At 50.0% G+C, this 20,376-nt stretch overlaps 1 protein-coding gene across 2 annotated transcripts in view; it reads right to left on the bottom strand.

Annotated features, from left to right (window-relative positions):
- The window catches only part of B4GALNT3 (beta-1,4-N-acetyl-galactosaminyltransferase 3), a 140,820-nt gene that overhangs the window by 47,284 nt on the left and 73,160 nt on the right, over positions 1–20,376 (bottom strand). For both annotated transcript variants that reach the window (XM_040462943.1, XM_040462944.1), the window contains exons 2-14: positions 18,618–18,721; positions 17,543–17,620; positions 9,743–9,838; positions 9,140–9,230; positions 8,659–8,759; positions 8,047–8,114; positions 6,334–6,412; positions 6,141–6,207; positions 4,111–4,254; positions 3,196–3,305; positions 2,148–2,248; positions 1,778–1,839; positions 327–1,122 (exon numbers count right to left, since the gene is read on the bottom strand). In XM_040462943.1, coding sequence (XP_040318877.1) covers positions 327–1,122; positions 1,778–1,839; positions 2,148–2,248; positions 3,196–3,305; positions 4,111–4,254; positions 6,141–6,207; positions 6,334–6,412; positions 8,047–8,114; positions 8,659–8,759; positions 9,140–9,230; positions 9,743–9,838; positions 17,543–17,620; positions 18,618–18,721 — 1,897 coding nt within the window. The remainder of the gene's footprint in view (positions 1–326; positions 1,123–1,777; positions 1,840–2,147; positions 2,249–3,195; positions 3,306–4,110; positions 4,255–6,140; positions 6,208–6,333; positions 6,413–8,046; positions 8,115–8,658; positions 8,760–9,139; positions 9,231–9,742; positions 9,839–17,542; positions 17,621–18,617; positions 18,722–20,376) is intronic.

The raw sequence follows: 20,376 nt of genomic DNA, 5'->3' as shown, positions 1-20,376 counted from the left end.
TTAAATAGTACGTGAATTCTATCTCAATTAAAAGAATGCTGATTGGTTAAATGAACAAATGAACAAACAAAGAAGTAAGGCCATGCTTGCTGCCCTAGCCCTTGTAGCCCATACCTGGGGTCTTGTCTCTTTTAGCCTCAGTTTTGCCTGATGGTGGGACAAAGACCTGACGGGTACACCTCATTCTCAGGGACGGGGGGTCCCAGGTGCTTGATCTTCCACGGAGCCTGCCGCAGGGGACCATGCTACAGCCCCCAGGTCCCTGCCCCCAGGCCAGCTGGCTGCGCGAGCCCCAGCCCCGGTCCCAGAAGAGCCCTTTACCTTACCCCCGGCTCCTCTGGTTGAGCTTCTTCAGGAAGACGCGTGTGACCTCGAGAGCCTCCTGCTCTGGAAGCAGCAAGTTGCCAGATGTGTTACAGTTCAGATCGATCCAGTCAGTCCGCAGGGCTTGGAAGTCCAGGTTCCGAGCACTGAAGGTCTGGTCCCAGCTTACCACGGGGTCAAACATGGGCATGTATTCGAACACCTCACTCACATCCTCTTCCTCTTCCTCTTCCTCCCCCTCTTCTTCTCCCTCCGCCTGTCCTTCCTGGCCTGCAGCTACCACCACCTCTCCCTCCCCGGGCCAATCCCTCCTGGGGGCTGGAAGCTCCATCCTGTCCCCCCTTCTCTGCTCTGCAATGTATGTCTCAACTTGATTCAGCCACTGGGATTGCCCTAGCGTCTTCCTGGGGCTGTCACCAGTGGGCCTGGGCCCCTTGACTTGAGGCAGGTTCCCTGCCAGATGCCCCGGAGGCCACTTCTCAGAGGGAGGGGGATCTTGGCTGGGCCCAGGGCTGGGTCTTCTCCCCTGCTTCTCTGGGGGCTGGACTGGGACATCACTGGTCCTCACAGGGAAGGGAGCTGTGGAGTTCCTCTTGGAAAAGGGTGTCAGTGGACCCTCCCAGGGCTGAGCCAGGAGTTTCCGCAGGCTTCGGAGGCGGTAGTCAGTGACATCCTGCCCAGGGGTAAAGGTGGGCACTGGTTTTCCCTTTGGCATCCTGGCATTCTGGTCATTGGAGTCAAGGGTCTCCTCCACTGCTTCTCCATATTGGGATTCTTCTAGAAGGCCTTCCTTGAAACCTGTCGTTAATAACAACCATTCCTCACATTGGAGTTGCTAACCTTTCCCAAACGAGATATACAAGATAGCTATTGATACAAGGAGTTTCAGATGGGGACGGCATCTGGGCTCTGCTATTCACTCACTTATTTATTGTGTGACCTGGGGTGAGTTACTAACCTCAACTAACTCATTTCTTCCTTCGTGTAAAGGGAATAATAGCCCATCTTCCATAGGGTTGTTATGAAGATGGAGTGACATAAAATACACAAAGTGCCTAGCAGGTGCCTGACACTTGTAGGACCCAACAAATGGCCCTGGATGTGCCCTAATCCCTCAGGAAGGAGGGCCACAGAGAGACAGTGCTTCTCTATAGCGGACTTCTCCAGTGAGGTGCCAGGGACAGCGATGCCCTCAAGCAGTCCAAGGAATCTCCTCCAGGGCTCTAAATCTCCTCCAGCTGACTGCAGCATGCTGTTAAAAACAGTGTCATTTTCTACCGGTATGGAGAAGGTAGGAGTACCACTCTCTACTCCTTTGGGTTGGAGGAGGGGCTGTGTGGTTTGGATTTTAAGCTCCTCAGGGGCAGGGCTGGCATGGTCTGAACTTCCCCTAGAAATAGACCATGGTCACCCCTCCCGACCTGACCTGGAAGCCTCAGCTGTCACTCTGTACCTGGCTGCTCCGGCTTCTGCTTCTCAGGCTGGTCCATCTTGATGTACTCCTGAAAGCTGAACCTGTAGGAGGAAGGCAGAGGTAGACTGGCCCCCGGTGCCCTGCAGGCTCGTGAGTGAGGCTCTGCCTGAAGCCCCCACAGCAATATGGAGTCATGCCGGGGACTAGGGTGCCGGGGACTAGGCTGGGCAAGAGAGTGTGTGTGTGTGTGTGTGTGTGTGTGTGTGTGTGAGTGTGTGGCGCGCCCAGGAAGGGCCAAGTCTCCTTGGCCTGGAAGAACACTTGTGTCCCCTCTGGTCCATGAAGCTCTACTGGCTTTTGCAGAACCCATCCATAAGGTCATTTCCTTACTCCATTCAGTGTCACTCACCTGTCCTGGTAGTATGAGTTTTCCTGGTAGAAGCATTTATTGTGGGTCTCCATGTGGCTCAAGCGGGTGTAGTCATTGGGGTAAACGAAGGACAGATGAACCTGGAGGCAGAGAAAGAAGCAGCAGGAATAAGAGCCCAGGATCCTGGTAAGAAATCAGCTAACCAGGGTTAAGCCTGCCCCTGGCCAGGACCACCTAGGGCTCCTAGGGACTGGCGAGGGGAAGACGGGCTGCTCTGAGCTCTGAATTTGTTATGCAGACCGGGATTCCATTCCACTCTTTAGGCCTCCTCTCCTGGGCTCTCTGGACCAAGCATAAGCCCCAATTCAAGCTTCCTGGTGCACACATACCTCATCTCCTATCTCAGCTCCTTCTCCCCAGCTACAGCCAGGACCATCCTCTCCTCCTTTTGCCATCTTATCCTCTCCTACAACCTCTAACCTTTACCTGCAATGTCCCACAGTCCCCTTTTGTCATTCATTCCATTGCTTTTGGTCCTCTTAAATAGCTTAAGGCAATGTCACCCACAAACATCTCAGTTCAACCCCACTCATTCTCTGACCTTGGGGAGGACTTCTAATCATCTCTAGATCTGGATAAGTAGTGTGCATTCTGCCTCTACAGTTTCTACTAGGGCTACAGGCTCTCTAGAGCTAACCTCCCATCCACAGCTCACTTTCCCCCAGTGCCTTGTCTATGAGTTTATTAACTACTGCTGGCTCATAGCCCAGTAGGTCAGACCCGGGCAGGACTGTATGGCCCAAGGAGCAGAGAATATAGGAGGCATCGGGCCACCCCACCTCATGTCATCATCACTGTTGCCGAGTTGGTGTGGGGGCTTCCCAAGGCAGAGCCTTACAGGGTGGTCCTGTGGGTGAGAGAGGCAACCGGGAACGCAAGCGCTCCCAGCCCAGGGACCTGTGAGGACATCCCGTCTGCTGCTATGTGGCATAGGGAGGAGGAAGAGTCAGCCCCGGCACCCCTCCATCTCAGCCACAGGCAGCAAGCCCTCTGGATCCTGCCCCCACTGGCCAGCCCCAAGACTTACAAAGCGGAGTCCCTGGTAGCGCTGCAGGGGGAGCCCATCCACCAGGTAGCTGGGTTTGTAGGGACAATCAGGCAGGACATGGCGGAGATGAGCCTTGGGAATCAGAGGCACTGAGGACAGTAAGGGAAGAGGGGTGAGGGTGGGGACGGGAGCCTGGAATGGGCTGGCTTAGAGCCAGGAAGGCACTCGGCTGAGGAGGAGGGCCGAAGGCCTCTGCTCTGAGAAAACACCTTTTTGTATTTGCTCGTGGCAGCAGTGGGCAGAGACCACGCCCATCAGCTGAGGTTGCCAAACCAAGGCTGGCACCACTTTCTGGGGTGGGTGCATTCAAGGAGCACCTTGGAGGCCAAGGATTCAGACACGGTCCCTGGTTCAAGATACAGCACAGTACTGGGAATGCTATACTGGGCTAACCTCACTAAAGGTTTAGAAACATCCAAGAGGCCAAAGTCTCACCCTAGTGTAGTGCCAATAACTGAATTTCCTCCCAGTTGTTATGGGACTTGGTCATCTTTAAAAATGTAAATTCTCCCAAGAGTTGACAACTCCAGCACCTCGGAGGGAACAGATTTCTCTCACTGGATTCAAAGAGCTGTGATCCCCTAAGAAACTATGACGTATGGAATTGTGGAGGCATGCACAGGGGATTTCTGGGCTCTGGTTCTATTTCCTGTCCTGGGAGGTGGTTACACAATGTCGGTTCTATAATGATTTGTATAATTATAAAATTGTACATATATATTTTTTGTGCTTCTCTGTACCCATGTTATATTTTATACTACATAAGGGGAAAAAATGACTCTTTGACTTTTGGGATACTGCGCTAGAAGTGACAAGTCTCCCAAGTTGCCTCCCACTAAACCTGGCAGAGTACCGTCCCCAGACTGGATGACAAGAATGCGGCCGAGGCCTTACCTCGATAGAGGGTGTCCCGAGGGTCCGGTCGCAGCATGTCTGCAAGGGGCTGCTCATCTCTAGGAAGAGAGTCTGGGGACCCTACATGGCTGGCTGCTGTCTGAGGGATGTGGCCCACGTCATCCATCCTTAGGACTGTCTCGTCTGGGCCCAGGGAGAAAAGAACAGAAAGCAGCTGTGAGTCCTGGGGCAAACCAAAGCCAGGCCCCTGCCCCTCTGAGGGGCTGAGTGCAGGCTTCTGTATCCCCCAGGGATAGTATGGGGTGTGCGCGATCCCTCTCCCTTGTTAGCCCTGCTCCCTCACAAGTTGTGGGTTCAGCTACTGATCTCCCTTAGAGCCACCCCACCAGCCCCATGGCTAGCACATACCACAGTGTATATGGGAAAAAGACAGCTTTCTGCTGGAAATTTGTCACTATAAGTATGCCTCATTTATTTAACAAATGCATCTATAGCATTTACTAAATAACAAAACAGGCACCGTTCTAAGCATCTTATAAATATCAAACCATTCAATCTTTATAAGCACCATAAGACTTATGTACTTCTTAATTATTCCTATTTTATAGACAAAGAACTTTGGGAAAGAGAATCTAAAGCATTTGCCAGAGATCACACAACTGATTAAGTGGCAAAGCTGAATTTGAACGTAGGCTATGTCGTCCCTGCCGCAGACAGGTCAGCCATGCCCCCCACGGGCAGGGCGCCCCCCCACCCCCGCCCCCGGCATTCTGCACAGCTCGCTCATCATCTCCTGGTATTTTCTCTCTTTTGTTTTAATTTTGAGAGAAAAAGACAGACAGAGAATACACACAGGAGGGGCAGAAAATGAGGGAGAGAGAGACAATCCCAAGGAGGTTCCATGCTGTCAGCACAGAGCCCGACTAGGGGCTTGAACTCACAAAACCATGAGATCACGACCTCAGCCGAAACCAAGAGTCGGACGCTTAAACGACTGAGCCACCCAGGCGGTCCATCCTCCTGGTATTCTCATCTCCAAGTGGGCCAGGCTTACTCCTTCCCTTTTCTCACTGCCCTGGGGACGGGTTGCTTGTCCTTGCTCCCTGCCTCCTGGACTCATTTGTCTACAGCCCCAGGTAGAGCTCTCCTTCTGTACCCAAGGCTGGGTGCCTCTGGCTCATCTCACTAGTTTCTCCCCTAAACTTTGGTATGGGCCTCTTTCTTCTCATTTCACATTGCATCTATGGATTCTAGCTCTCCCTTCTTCCTCTTGCACCAATTCAGCAGCTCACAACCTGCCCCTCTGCCTTGACCTTGTGGCCTCCTGCTTTACTCACCAGCAACCTCCTCCCACCTGCCTTGCCCATTCCATACTGCCTCCCCTCCCCCGCCCATCACCGTCTGGGAACCCAGGCCTCCCCGGCCTGTCCCCATCCTGTCCTCCTTCTCTCTCACACACTTCCCACTGCCTTCCCAGTCTCCTCCCAGCACTTGGCTTGTCCTTCTCCCCTTAGGGTTCTGGCCCTGCCTGCTCTTCCTACACCCAGGCCCAGTGATTTCTCAGTGGGGCCTGCAGATAGGAGTCTTGCTGAGGAAATCATGAACAATTCACAGTACAACTGAAGAGTTCATTTACTGTGAATTTAAGGCAGGTGAGAAAGTTTCTTTAGCTCTGGTCATAGCTTTGCAAAGAACCATGGTTCCCTCATCTGTGAAATAGGAAACTGTCTCAGAGCTTTCTCATCTGGAGTGAGCCTCATGGTCTCTGGATGCCCTTGAAATCATACACAAAATATTGTGTATGGATGGGTAAGGGCATTTTTCTGGGGTGAGGTCGCAGAGAGCTTCCAGCAGGTTCTCAGATTCCCTGACCCCTGAGAGTTAAGGACCTCTGACCTTAGGGTCCCTTTAAGCTCTGTTCCTTGTTCTGAGCCCCCTTCACACCCACATTCCAAGCATCTTGAGCTTTAGTCTGCACCCCTCCCCTGACCGAAGCCCCCTGTGGACTGAGCCCCACGTGTTGGTGCCAGCTCGCCTCTGTGTCCAGGCGAGGAGCAGAGCCTACTCACTTGTGAAGAGGGACAGGGAAGGGGAGTCAATAATGCTGAACTTGGCTCCAGGGTCATTCCGTCGCCACTGGAAGAGGAGAGAGGGCAGATGCAGAGGGCTAGAGGTAGCTGGATTTCGGAAAGGGTTCAAGGGACAAGGGGCGAGGAGTGGCTCAGAGCTGAGCTAGGAGGGCAGGAGCGGCGGAGCCCTCACCGCGACTTCCACATGATCGGTGCCCTCGTCATTCTGCTTGTGCAGCACCTCGAAGTAGTACCTCTGGGAGGCTGCCAGGCTGGCAGGAGAGAGCAGAGAAACAAAAGGCTATCTTCTCGGGCCGTGTTGTCACCCCTCTGACCCACTCTTCTGCCATACCAACACCAGCTCCCACCTTGCGCCCGGGGGGGGGGGGCGCGCGCATAGCGGCGCGTTGTCTTCTCTTTGTTCACAGAATCCCAGGAGCTTTGCTTTTAATGCTGGCCTGGAGTCCCCACCCTACTGCTTACCCACAGTGTGACCTTACTTTTCTCTTCTCTAAGATGGCGGTAATAACAGTACACACTTCACAGGATAATCATGAGAATCAAAGGACATAGACATCTCCCTCAACTTATGATAGGGTTACATCCTAATAAACCCATTGTAAGTTGAAAATATTGGAAGTCAAAAATGAATTTAATACACCTAACCTACCGAACAATATAGCCCACCTTGAACACACTCAGAACACTTTCATTAGCCTACAGTTGGGCAAGATCATCTGACACAAAGCCTATTTATAATGAAGTGCTGAATATCCCATGTAAGTTACTGAATGGAAGTAAAAAACAGCATGGCTGTAAGGGTTCAGGTTATGCGTGTATTTGTTGTTGACCCTGCGAACACATGGCTGACTGGGAGCTGAGGCTCACAGCCACTGCCCAGCATCACAAGACACTGCTGTGCCCTGTATCACTAGCCCGAATAAAGACCCAAATTCAAAATCTGTAGTACCGTGTCCACTGAACACATATCACTTCTGCAACATCGTAAAGTTGAACAAACGTAGGTCTGGCCATCTGTAATAATAGAGTTGATACTGTGTGCTAGACACATTCTGAGTGCTTCATGTATACTAACTCACTTAATTCTTGTTTACAGATGAGAACACTGAGGCACAGAAATGTTGGGTAATTGCCAAAAGTCACTGAGGTGGTAAGTGGTGGAGCTGGGATTTGGACTCAGGCAGTCTTGCTTTGGGGTCCATGATGCTAGCTGCTTCACTCAGTTACATGTAAAGTGCTCACCACAGAGACTGGCACATAGCAAGCGCTCTTGGCAAGCTAGACTGTCTTACTGTTATCAGCCTCGCTATTATCACCGTCAAGCCCATTCGTGTTCTCGCCTGTGTGGGCAGGCCACCAGGTGGCACTGTGAAGTTGGGCTAAGTCCCCCTGCCGGCATGTTAAAGCAATTCCAGCCACTACAGCTGGGAAAGGCCTTGTTTCCCTCCAGTCTACCAAGGGATCACTGTGACGAGGAACTTTCTGCAGCACAGGCAGAGCAGCTGGTGTCCAGGCTGTACCGCTGCGGACATTCCCAGGGATGGAGCAAAAGGGAAGGTCAAGGACTGGGAGAAGAGAGACCTATTTTGTTTTCTAGTCCTGAGTGTCACTAGATAGCTGTGTGACTTTCATTAAGTGACACCCCTCTCAGAGCTTCAGTTTCCCCATCTGTAAAATGAGGAAGGATGGACCAAATGGCTTCTCAGTCAAAGACTTCATCTATCAGAATGCAGGAGTGCCTGGGCACACTGAACTCTGGAATAAGGAAGGCTGGATAGTGGGAGGGGGTGACTGGGCTCCTTGACTCTGATTTGGCCTCAGCGCTTGAGGTAGGCTGGGTTTTTTTTCTCCTGCTCACAGGAACGTCATGAGACTCCCTACTCACCTCACTGGCTTGGAAATTTGACTCCGAAATTTCCCAAACTCTCCAGGGGCAGTCCACTCTTTTCCAGTCTAGAGGTGTGGGGAGAGTGGAAAGAGAAGGAAGGAAGAAGACAAAAAATATGAAGAAAGGGAGGCAGTGAGTGAAGAGACAAGGAAGGAATGGGGAGAAAGTAGACAGGAGAGGAAAGAAGGGGGGCGAGGGGAGAGAAAACAGGAGAGGTAAGGGAAGTGACAGATGACACGGGCAAAAGCACCTCCACCCTTCCTAGAGGGTCCAGAGCAATCAGGCCCCAGGTGTGCCTCCTTGTCACCATGCTAAGGATGCTGGAACCCAGCAGGGGGTAGCCTAGTCCCTGCCGAGAGATGAACCTTCCTGAGGACTTTCTGCGGCCCCAGACTAACTCCTTACTCCTCCCCAGTTTACACCTCAGTTTATCCCTTTGTAAAATGGGGCAGCGGTGAGAGGGAAGAGGCTTCCTTCCCACACCTTCTTCCCTGGCTGTCACACCAGAAAGACTAATGGTAATGAGGGTTTCCTGATGCAGGCAGGTGTCTCTTCCATGACCTGGCTCCTGGGCCCAATGGGAGAGCTCTGGGGCTGGGCTGACCCTACCTTGCCCACACTGGCCAGCAGCTGAAGGCCTGACACCTGGTCATCACGGCTGAGCCAGAACTCTGCGTTGTCATCTGCAGCAATGGCAAACTGGATCTTCCCTGGGCAGTGGGGGAGAGAGTTCCAGATGAGAGCAAGAAGGGCATTGGCATAAAGGCCTGAAAGCCTATTTTATGTCTTAGCGATTACATTCTCTTCAGGGGACTTGAAGTGGGGGTTCCTCATCCTAGGACACCCCATGAGGATGGAGAAGACTCACAGGGAGAGACAAGCTATTCTAGACTCTACAAATTAGGGAGACAAGTGGCAACTGGATGATACCTCATGGGGACTAAATTCCCCCCCTCTCCCCAGTGATAGACTAACAGGGTCCAGGCAGCCTAGTGTGGACTTACTTCTCAGCTACAGACTTATGTTCTCTGGGTACCATAAAGAACCTGGGGCAGGGAGCAGGAGGAGGGGACTTTGGGGCTGGCCTCACCATCGGTGAAGGGGTGCAGGTAGCCAAAGATGCGAAGGCCATAGTTGGTCCATTTGGGGGACACAGCCAGCTTCCTCAGGGTTGTGCGAATCTATACCAAGAAAGGGGCGGGGGGGGGGGGGAACTGTTACTTAGACGAGAGAAGAGGAAACTGAAGAAATCGGGCCACTCAGGGCTGGTGGGAAGACCAGAAGGGAAGGAGACAGGAGGTACTGGAGTGTGACTTGGTGAGTAGAGTATAGGCAAGATTTCCACTCCTACTTGCTTCTTTGAGCATGTGACCTTGTACAGTGCACAACCAGCCCAACTGTATGCGGTAGCTCTGGCTAAACCACATCACAGCCATAACGAGAGCCTAAAGCTGAAAAGATGCAGAAGATGGCAGAGAGAAATCAAAGGAATCCGTGGGATGAGAGCAAGGGTAATAACTGGACAGGAGAAAAGAGGACCCAAGATATAAAGGAAAGAAAGTGAACCAGAAAAGAAGCCAGGAAAGATGGAGACAGAAGATAGGGGGAGATGAGAGACAGAAGCGGGGCAGAGGGAGGGGAGAGGAGAAGGGTGTGGAGGGAGGGAAAAGAGGCACATCCAGCAAACACTCACATGGGGGTACAGTGGGAAGTGAAGGTTCCTCCTGAGCTGCTGAATAGAACTGCCACACCAGTCTTCAAACACATGCAGGTTGGCGCGGCCCTGGAACTGTATGGGGCAGAGAAGCAAGCGGGTGAGTGTGAGCACCCCCAAACCCGTCCGGCTCTGCAGCTTGAGGAGGCACTAGCCACCACAGCCCCAGCCTGTTTTCCTCTCACTACTGAAGGTCACGGTCCATTTCAGTTCCATCCCATCCTCGACCCTGCAGCTTCTTTCTCGAACCTCCATCCCCATTGCCTAGCCCTGAGGCCTGGGTCTGTTTTTCTGGCCATGCTTGTGGCCACACACACACACACACACACACACACACACAGAGTCCCAGCTCTTTCCATGCAGGAAGGGGGCTGGTTTGCATTCCCCAGGCAAGGGGGAGTAATAGCCATGACAGAAAGGCATAGATGACAGAAAGAACTGGAAGGAGGCGCCAACCTGGGGTTTCAGCTAAAGACTTGCTCTCCTCCCCTCCCCTTTCCCTTCTGCCTAATAGTAAGCTCCACAGCTGTCTGCCGGTGAAACCTTATCTACCCAGTAGTCTCCACGCTTCTGGCTCCCCTTGTGGAGAAGCAGCTGGGAAAACGCTGCAGGAGGTCTTTGGGGGCCCCATCCGGCAGGACGCCTCTGCCTCCAACTGCTCCCTCAGGAGCTGGAAGCCTCTCGCCCTGCCCAGCCTCTCCTGGCATAACTACCCGGGTGCCCGGACCTGGGCAGCCCTGGAAAGGTAGGAGCAGAGGATGTATGCTCTCTCCTCCTTGGCAGTGGCATCGGTGGAGGGGTAGAGATTGGGCCTGGAGGCCAGCAGCAGAGGGCCCCCTTCAGAAGAGAGGGCCTTAGAGCCAGTGCTCTGAGTGGGTGGAAGAAGGGCTGGGAGTTTGAGTGGGGAGGGGAAGCATGGGGATCATGTCCCAATTTATCCTGACAAAGAGTTTCAGATTACCCCATCTCAGCAATTTTCTCCTCCCCCTCCCCCAGAACTTAATCTCCAGGTTGTGGGAGGTGGGGCCTCAATTACTCTACACAAACAGGCCCTGCCCTTCCCTCCCCACTGTGGCCCATCAGATATCAAAATCTGAGCTGCCCTTAGGAAAACAGAGGAGGAAGGGACACCCAGACTGGAAGCCAGATAAAAGGAAGTGGCACATGGTCTTCGGCAAGCGATCTGGAGGGAGGGATGGTGGGGAGAGAACTCCTGCATGCCAATGCCAAAGATCTGAGGTGCGGGCTCTGAGGAAACGCTACTCCACAGCCAGACCCAGAAGGGACCCAAGAGAGCTCCCTGTCCGGTCAGCAGCCTGGCCCTTCCCGGGCACACTGGCCTGGTCAAAGCCAGGAGTGCAGGGCCTTGGGAAGCAGCCATCACTCCGGGGAATAGGAGTGGGGGGCTGGGATGGGTGGGAGAGAGAATGTGGGCTGGGTAGGTGGGGGGCGGGTTAAGGCTTCTTGGAAGGAAAGAATGAGGACATTGTGCTACTTCTGGGGAAATTCCTTAAGTCCAGTTTACAAGACTCAGTTGTCTCCTACCAATGACCTCCTCTCGGCCCCTCCCTGGGAGACTTTCAGGGCAGCGTGCTCAGACCCACAGCAAACTGCAGAGGGAGGGCATGCCACCAGAGTAATCTGTTGTGCTCAGCCAGGGGCCAGAGGCCACAGGAGGATTGGGCAGGGGAAGGAGGGAAAAAGGAAGGATTTGGGCTGGCCACCGCCACCCTCCCCCAGGGCCTTGGCTTGCAGTACAGCAAAGTAGCCTGGGATGCTGCAGGCAATGGAAGGTGGGGCAGGTGGGGGTGTAGGAAGAGGACTGGACCTCTCCCTGAGGTCTAGGCCCTCACTCGGCATGAAGGCAGCCCTCAAGCCCTGCTTCACCCACTCTCAGGCTGTAGGTGGGGGCCTCTGAGGGACCAGTGGGCACCATCTTTCTCCCCAGGCCCAGCCTGGCAACCCCACCAGGATTTGTGTCTCTCCGAGTTTTGGAGACTTTGTATCTGGCAGGGATGAGGGACTCCAGCTCATCAGCACTGCCCTTTGCCCACTCTCTCCACTCTCCAGCAGGGGCTTAGGCCCAGGGAAGGACACTGGTTACCCTCGATCACCACAGTGTGTCCACAGCTAATGACGGATTCAGAACTTCCAGTTAGAAGCAGTTGAAGAAAATATTTGTTGGAACCTTCTTGTTTTAGAGGTGAGAATATTGAGGCCACACGAGGTAAACTGACTCCCCCCAAACACACAGCAATTAGCCCTGTGGAAGCGGGGAGGGCGTCTGGGGGTATGGATGCAGGAGGGTAAGGCCAGCCTGCTGGGCCCTCCCACAGACACGTCTGCTGTCTTCCGTTCCCACAACACTGCCTCTGCCAGGCCTCACTGGGCTTGCCAGGCCTGCAGCAGAGCCTCCTAATGGGATGGAAGCTTCTCTCCCTCTGATTCTGCACACTGCCTGCATGACTGTGTCTTTCAGAGCACAGATCCGATCATGTCACTCCAGTGCTTCAAACCTCAGAAGGTTCCCAAAAGGCTCCAGAACAGAACCTCACCCTGGCATGCGAGATCTTTCCCACTGACCTATCTTCCCAGCCTCACCTCATGCCACTCCCTGTCACACACCTACTTCCACCCACACCCAACTCCCCGTCTCTGCCATGCCCCTTCACCTCTCCATGTCTTTACAAATACTATTTCCTGGTTGGAAGGCCTTTTCCTATCTCCCCCACCTGGCAAACTCTGGCTCATCCTTCTCTGACTTTTTGAGGCAGAGTTAATAGCTTCCCTCCTGAGTGTTCCCAGAACATCTTAACTATTTGAATGAACAACTGCTTGGAGAAGCTAAGCCCAGAACCATATGCTCCCTCATTTATTCTGTAAGCAGTGAATGGCTGCTTTGCAGCAGTTAGAGATGAAAAGAGATGTGGTCCTCCAAGGAGAGAGATGTGTTAACAAATGGTGTCACCTGTGTCAGGGGCTATTACAGAGGTGTCAGAGGCACATGGCACGAAGGCAGGAGTGGTCACCTCTACCGCCAGGCGAGGCAGGAGCTGATCATGGATGTACACTCGAAATGGAGAAATAAAATGTGATACAGACACAATGCAATAATATTCAGCAATAAAAAGAAATGAAGTACTGATACATGCTACAGCACAGATGAGCTTGAAAATGTCACGCCAAGTAAAAGAAGCCAGACATAAATGGTCACATCACATGATTCCATGTATATGAAATGTCCAGAACAGGCAAACGTAGAGAGACAGAAAGTAAATTCTTGTTCACCTAGTTCTGGATGGGGTGAGGGTGGTGAGGGGTGATGGTTAACGGGTATGGAGTTTCTTTCTGTGGTAATGAAAATGCTCTAAATTGATAGTGATGGACGATGCATAGTGATGCGCTCTATGAATATACTAAAATCTATTGAATTACACACTTCAAATGGGTGAATTACATGGTATTTAATTTGTATGTCAATAAAACTTACAAAAACAAAAAAAGTAAGCCTGAGAAGAGGATTCTGGGTCTCTGCCCTCTCCTCAAGAGACACCACCTCACCAAAGCCAGCATGGCATGACCCCAGGAAAAACACTGACTTCCTTTGATCTTATTTTGTATTCACCAAATTTCTTTCTTGTAACTATTTTGGTTTACCAGATGGAGCATCTTAAGTATCAGACAGTGTTTTGATCAATGGAACCATCTACTGATGTAAATGAATAAATTGGCATTGAGGTTTGTTCATTAGCGGGGTTTGTTAACTAGTCTTAGGATTCAGGTTGACATGAATAAGTTTTTGAGGGCAGTTACCCCGTGAAGCCCAGCCCCACACCGGCCACTCTGACGTTCTCTCTGACACACACCAAATAGAATGTCTAAGGCTGCTTTGCTTTCAAAAGTGACTTCTGGCCTCAGAGACCCTGTGCTGCTAGCTAAAGACTGGGGTGGGGAGACAAAGAGACCACCGTCAGCCTTGTTACACTCTGTCCTTGCTCACCTTCCGAGCAGGGCTGTGTCCTAGCGATGCCACGTTGAGTGAGTGAGTGAGTTAACCCCTCTCTGAGTCATTACTTGCAAAAGGCGGATAATAGTACAACCTGACAGCTCATGACAGCTATGACATATATTATCATTAACCTGAGCATTTCCTGCTGAAACCGTATGTCAAAAGGCAGGTGACAGGAAAGGAGATGGTAACAAAGAAGTCCCTGTGGTGAACTGGAAAAGAGCTGGAACCACCGTGCAGCTGTGTGACTAACTGCAGATGTTAGTTGTTGAACCTTTTCTTTTTTTGAGAGAAAGCAAGAGCAAGTGTGAGCTGGGGGTAGGGGCAGAAGGAGAGTGAGAGGGAATATTAAGCATGCTCCAAGCTCAGCATGGAACCTGATGTGGGGCTCGATCCCACAACTGTGAGATCATGCCCTGAGCAGAAATCAAGAGTTGGATGGCTTAAGCAACTGATTTACCCAGGTGCCCCAGTTACTTAACCCTTTTTTTTTTTTTGAGGATTCTTTTTAAAGTTTATTTATTTTGACAGAGAGAGAGAACACACAAGCACACATGTGAGTGTGAGCGGGGGAGGGGCAGAGAGAGAGGGAGAGAGAGAATCCCCAGCAGGCTCCACACTGCCAGCACAGAGCCCAAAGTGGGGCTCGAACCCATGAACCGTAAGATCATGGCCTAACTGTAAATCAAGAGTTGGATACTTAACTAACTGAGCTACCCAGGCGTCCTAGTTGTTTAACCTTTTAACAAAGGCCTTGTTTTCCTCGTTGGTAAAATAAGATGATTGGATCAGTGATTCCCTGAAAATTCATGAAAACTGTAATGAGGATTTTGCAAGGTAATTTTTTGTTTTGGTAAAGCTACTTTTAATATTAAAAAAAAAAAAAAAAGTCCATGGACCTCTGGCATTTACCACCAAAAGGCCATACACTTAGTAAAAGATCAACTGTTTCTTTAAAAAGTTAATCCTAGGGGCACCTGGGTGGCTTAGTCAGTTGGGCATCTAGCTTTTGATTTTGGCTCCGGTCATGGTCCCAGGGTCATGGGATCAAGCCCCACATCAGGCTCTGCACTGAGTGTGGAGCCTGCTTGAGATTCACTGTCTCTCTCTGTGCCCCTCTTTCCTGCTCATGCTCAATCTCTCTTTAAAATAAGAATATGGGGCGCCTGGGTGGCGCAGTCGGTTAAGCGTCCGACTTCAGCCAGGTCACGATCTCGCGGTCCGGGAGTTCCAGCCCCGCGTCAGGCTCTGGGCTGATGGCTCGGAGCCTGGAGCCTGTTTCCAATTCTGTGTCTCCCTCCCTCTCTCTCTGCCCCTCCCCCGTTCATGCTCTGTCTCTCTCTGTCCCAAAAATAAATAAAAAACGTTGAAAAAAAAATTAAAAAAATAAAATAAAATAAAATAAGAATAAATAAATTTTAAAAATTAAATAAAAAGTTAATCCTATTTTCATCACTATTTACTATTTGTTCACTGTTTTAATTTCACATATATATGTGTATATATATATACACATATATATGTGTATATATATATATACATATATATATATACACATATATATGTATATCTCCATCCTTGATTGGCCAAAAAAACTGGGGACATTAATAATTCATAAATGCAGAATGTGGGGCACCTGGATGGCTCACTTGGTTAAGTGTCTAACTCTTGGTTTCAGTGCAGATCATGATCTCATGGCTTCATGGGTTCAAGCCTGTGTTGAGCTGTGTTGGCAGCAAGGAGCCTGCTTGGGGTTCTCTCTACCTCTCTCTCTACCCCTCCCTGCTTTTTTGTCGCTCTCAAAATAAATAAAAAAAAAAGAAAGAAAGCTTAAAAAAAAAAGAAAATTAAAAAATATGCAGAATCTATGTTGGGGTGCTTGGGTGGCTCAGTTGGTTAAGCCTCTGACTCTTGATTTTGGCTCAGGTCATGGTCTCATGGTTTGTGGGATCAAACCCGAGTCAGGCTCTGCACTGACAGCATGGAGCCTGCTTGGGGTTCTCTCTCTCTGTCCCTCCCCCCACTTGCCTGCTCTGTCTCTCTCAAATAAACAAACAAACAAACAAACATGTAAAACAAAATGCAGAATGTTATATAGTCATAATCTTTCAAAATAATTGGTTCATTGGGGTGCCTGAGTGGCTCAGTCAGTTAAGTGTCCAACTTTGGCTCAGGTCATGGTCTCATGTTTCGTGAGTTTGAGCCCCGTGTCAGGCTCTGTGCTGACAGCTCAGAGCCTGGAGTCTGCTTCAGTTTCTGTGTCTCCTTCTCTCTCTGCTCCTCTCCCACTCGTGCTCTCTCTTTCTCTCTCTCTCAAAAAATAAATAAACACTTTTAAAAAATTAAAAAAAAATAATTGGTTCATTAAGAAAAATGATCCTAACTGTCCTCAAAGGATTGAAGGCTGGATCATTGGATCAATGCTCTTTAAGGGCCTCTCTTTTCAAAGTACTATCTCCAAGTGGGGCAGGGCATAATCACCTGATGACGTCACCCAGTATAGGTGTGCCAGTTTTGTAATCCATCCTCTCTCAGGGCTTTAAACAGAGGTGATTTCACGGCATGGAAAACCTAACATCACATTTAGCATGATACTGCCTCCTTCACTCCTGCCCCACAGCAAATAGGTGGATTGTAAATAAAATCACCCAGACTGAAGAGATCAATCTGTGATAGGTATGGATAAAGACAATGGGCTGGCCAATACCACCCAGCCAAGAAAAGTAACCCATGTCCGTGGGTCTCAGGACTAAAAGGTACTGGGTTATGGGCAAGTTGCAAAATACGAAGCCCCAAAGCACCATGTTACCATGGAGTCTTGGCATAAGCATTTTCTTAAGGTAGTCTTGAGCATGTTAATTAACTTCACTGAGCCTCAGTTTATTTACAAAAAAAGAAAAAAACCAACCCTGTCAGATCCTATATAAGTGTAAGTTATCCTGACAACTCATTTACACATTTAACTGCTTCCTAGAAGTTTTCTAGGGGCACCTGGGTGCCTCCGTTGGTTAAGCGTCCAACTCTTGGATTCAGCTCAGCTCATGATCTCAGTGTTGAGATTGAACCCTACCTCCTTAAGATTCTCTCTCTGCCCCTCTCCCTCTCGTGCTTTCTCTCTCTCTCTCTCAATAAAAAAAAAGTTTTCTGAAGCAGAGTTTTCTAGAGTATGATCCTTAGAACACTAGTTTCATAGAATATTAAGACATGCTTCATGGGAAAAAACAAGTCAGGAGACAAATAAGTTTGGTACCTGCAGAGCTAAACCAAGTTAAACAGATCACTGGGAACTTCTCAGAACCTTTCATGTGCTAATGTGATTTCCAAGAAGTGGATGTAGCATATAGTTTTTGAGCCTTATTTATAACAATGGACTCCTTCCTTCCTGGAATATCTAATAGGACTTACTAGTCTAAGAAAGACAGTTTGAGAGCCTATCTTTAAGACTGATGTGGGTGTGAAAGCCATGTAGCTTTCCTGAGGCTTGTTTTTCTCACCTGTAAAGTGAGGATAGTGATACTACTTACAGGGTTATAAAGCTGATGTGCGATGATATGCAAAAACCAGCACGTAGTAGGCTCAAAGCAAATGTTCTTCTCTAAAGGAAGAACACTAAAGAGACTGGAGCTTCCTCCTCCTTTTTTGTCCAAATTAGAGGAAAATTGTTCATAATAAGCACTAGAAGAAAATTTTCTATGGTCTCTGCTGGAATTACCTATTGAAAACTACTTTTTGACCATCTCCAAGAGCAGGAACAGTAAAGAGTCCCTTACCTCTGAGAGCCAGGGGACGGGCTTATTCCACTTCAGGTAGCTGCTGTTAGCGCTCCCACCTCGCTCAGAGTCTTGGTCCTGGCAGAAGAGTGAAGAATGAATTTGGTGGGAATAGTAGGGCAAGAACGGGATTTGGGGCCCCTTGAAAGTGCGTAGGGGGAAACAGAGGTCCAGGAGACACAGTCTCTGTTCCTAGGAAGCTTATCAACATAAGGGACACTCCCATTTATTATTCACACTATATCTCTCAGAAATAGACTTCTTTGGTCTCCTAAGGTTCTTTTATTTTCTTGAATGTTCTGTCTTCCCATATGGAATAAAAAATTTCTAACTAGATCAGTCTCTTGAGGGCAGGAACTTACTTCTGTCTTCCTCTCCACACCCCCAGGACTCTGCCCAGGTCTGTCACTCATTTGTCCTAACAAGTAGAAGTCTGTTGGGGGTAACCCAGACCTTCCCTACCCACTGTGCAGGTGCACGGTTTCAGTCTGGTACTGGTCCAGCCTTGGAGATCCATGTCTTTTCTAGGCTCAGAGGTCTAACCTTAGAATTCCAGACTGAATTAGACCCCAGTTTCCCTAATTCCACCCAGAGCTACTCCTGCCTCCCTAAGGATTACTGCCCTGAGAAACACTATAGAAAAAATACTCCATTACACATCTGTCCCCTGGCCATTTGCAGCTGTATATGTCTACCTCACCATCTCTGACTCTTAGCAGTGAGTGTCTGGGACCGTCACTAAGGCCCCAGCCTAGTCCTCATGCCAGTGAGTGGCAGGACATGCTGGTTCTGCCTTAAGCCCTCTGCCACTATTGGAGACAAAGGCCACATGCCTGGAGCAGTTCAATTCTGGGTATCTTGAGCCGGGAGAGGAAGGCTCTGAGGAGGGTAGGATGGACATCTCTACCCACCCAGCTAACACGATCCTGTGATGTGAGACTACAATTCCAGGAACTCCTCTCCTTGGCCTCTTATCACCAAAAAGTGGAGGTTTCCCTTAAGGCTATAAGGGCAGGGACAGCTGAGAACTCATGTTAATGTACTAGCGGGGAAAATGGGCTGCCCCACCACATACCTTGAAGCCCAGCCTCTGGGGATGATAAAACTGGAGATTTGGATCCACAGCTGGAATGTTCCTGTTGGCCAGAGCCTTGGCCAGTTCTCTCCAGCTGCCGTATCCTATGGAAGGGAAAGAAGAGAGAAGCAAGGTCAACATAACTTGAAGACCTCATAGGTATGTAAGACTTGGGGGAATAAAAGAGGTAAGCTTCTTCCCTTCTGCTGGTCCTCACACCTCTTCATGTGGTGGGCATGAAGTGGAGGCTGCGGCAGGGGATGGGGGTCAGGGGTCAGGAGATAGTTACAACCTTGGCCAAGGTCAGTAGGGCAGAGGGAGAGGAAATGAGCTCCTATTGCATTAAAATTTGCTGTCTTCCATAATCAGAGAAGGAGCCAGGCCAGGTGAAAATGGAACACTGTCCATTTGTCCATGCAGTTTGTCCAGCGCTACAGGTTGCCTCTTACCCAGTTGCCTCTTGAGGCCGATTTCTCCCAAAGGCCGCTGTGGGAAAATGGTTGTGAAAGGTAGTGGAAATAAGCTTGCTCCTGCATGGGTTCCCTTTCTAGCTCAGTCCCTTTCTTTCCTCTAAGCCCAGGGAGACAGCAGTGCTGTCTAGTTGGTGGGGAGGCCCTCCCCCTGGCCCATCATTATCAATGAGCTGCTAGATGGAACCAGAGGTGGGAAGGCAGGAAAGGGTGGGCCAGGACTTGGTACATGTCAAACAAATTTATAAAATGCTGGAGAGAGAAGATTAGAGGCCTCACTGCTCCTGTGTTTATCTGGAAGCTGATGTCTACACCCCGAAGAATCTGCAACGGGTTGGCTAACACACATCTGGGAAGGCTAAAAGCCAAACTGGGTGAGAATGAGGGGGAACAGGACACTTTTGGGGGTGCAAGCAAGGAGTCAAGGAGCAAAGAGCTGTGCTGAGGGAGAGGGTGTAGAAGAATCAGGGTTCAATGGATCAGCACTGGGGGGGTCAGAGCCTCCCCATGTGATACAGAGACCACTTGAGCATGACTATCAGACTCTGAATATGTGAAACCAAATCACTGCTGGCCATGAACCCAAATCATAGACTATTAAGAGCTAGCAGAGGCTTTCAAGATCATCTGGTCATCATTTCAGATGAGGAAAATGGGACCCCAGCTGGTCAAATGACTTCTCTAGGCTCACTCACCAAATAGCAACAAGGCTAAGCCTGGAACTCAAGCGTTCAGATTCCCAGTGGGCTACTACTCTCTCTCTAACAGCTCTATCAAGATGCTCCCAGACACTGCAGTGGGTGCTGCACAAAAGAAGTTAGACTCACGGTCCCTGACCACTGGGAGCCAATAGCTGGCCCAAAGCAGAAGTGTCATAGGAACCCCTATGTGAGCACCAGTAGAGATACAGCAAACCAGACAGAGAGAAAAGAGCAGAGTCTATGAATGTGGCGCCGGCAGAAGGTGGACATCAACATTTTGCATAAGTGTTTATGTAATTGACTCTAGCAGGGAGATTGCGGTGGGTGGGGGGATGCTTTTCTTATAGTTATGTTTGGTGTGGCCCTTTGGGATCTTGTGAGATATGCCAGGTCTGATTACCTCCATTTTACAGATGGGGAAGAGCAGCTCAGAGCTTAAAGTCACAGAGTTAGTTTTTGTTTTTAATTAGTTAATTTTGAAGAAGACAGACACCGAGAGTTAGGAACCGGCAGAGAGAGAGAGAGAGAGAGAGAGAGAGAGAGAGAGAGAGAGAATCCCAAGCAGACTTTGTACTGTCAGTGCAGAGC

Source organism: Herpailurus yagouaroundi, unplaced genomic scaffold (genome assembly GCF_014898765.1).
Source record: "Herpailurus yagouaroundi ecotype Mexico unplaced genomic scaffold, PumYag 355, whole genome shotgun sequence".
NCBI classification, from domain to species: Eukaryota; Metazoa; Chordata; class Mammalia; order Carnivora; family Felidae; genus Herpailurus; species Herpailurus yagouaroundi.
Note: the sequence above shows the minus strand (reverse complement) of the source record. Positions and strands in the feature narration are given on the sequence as shown.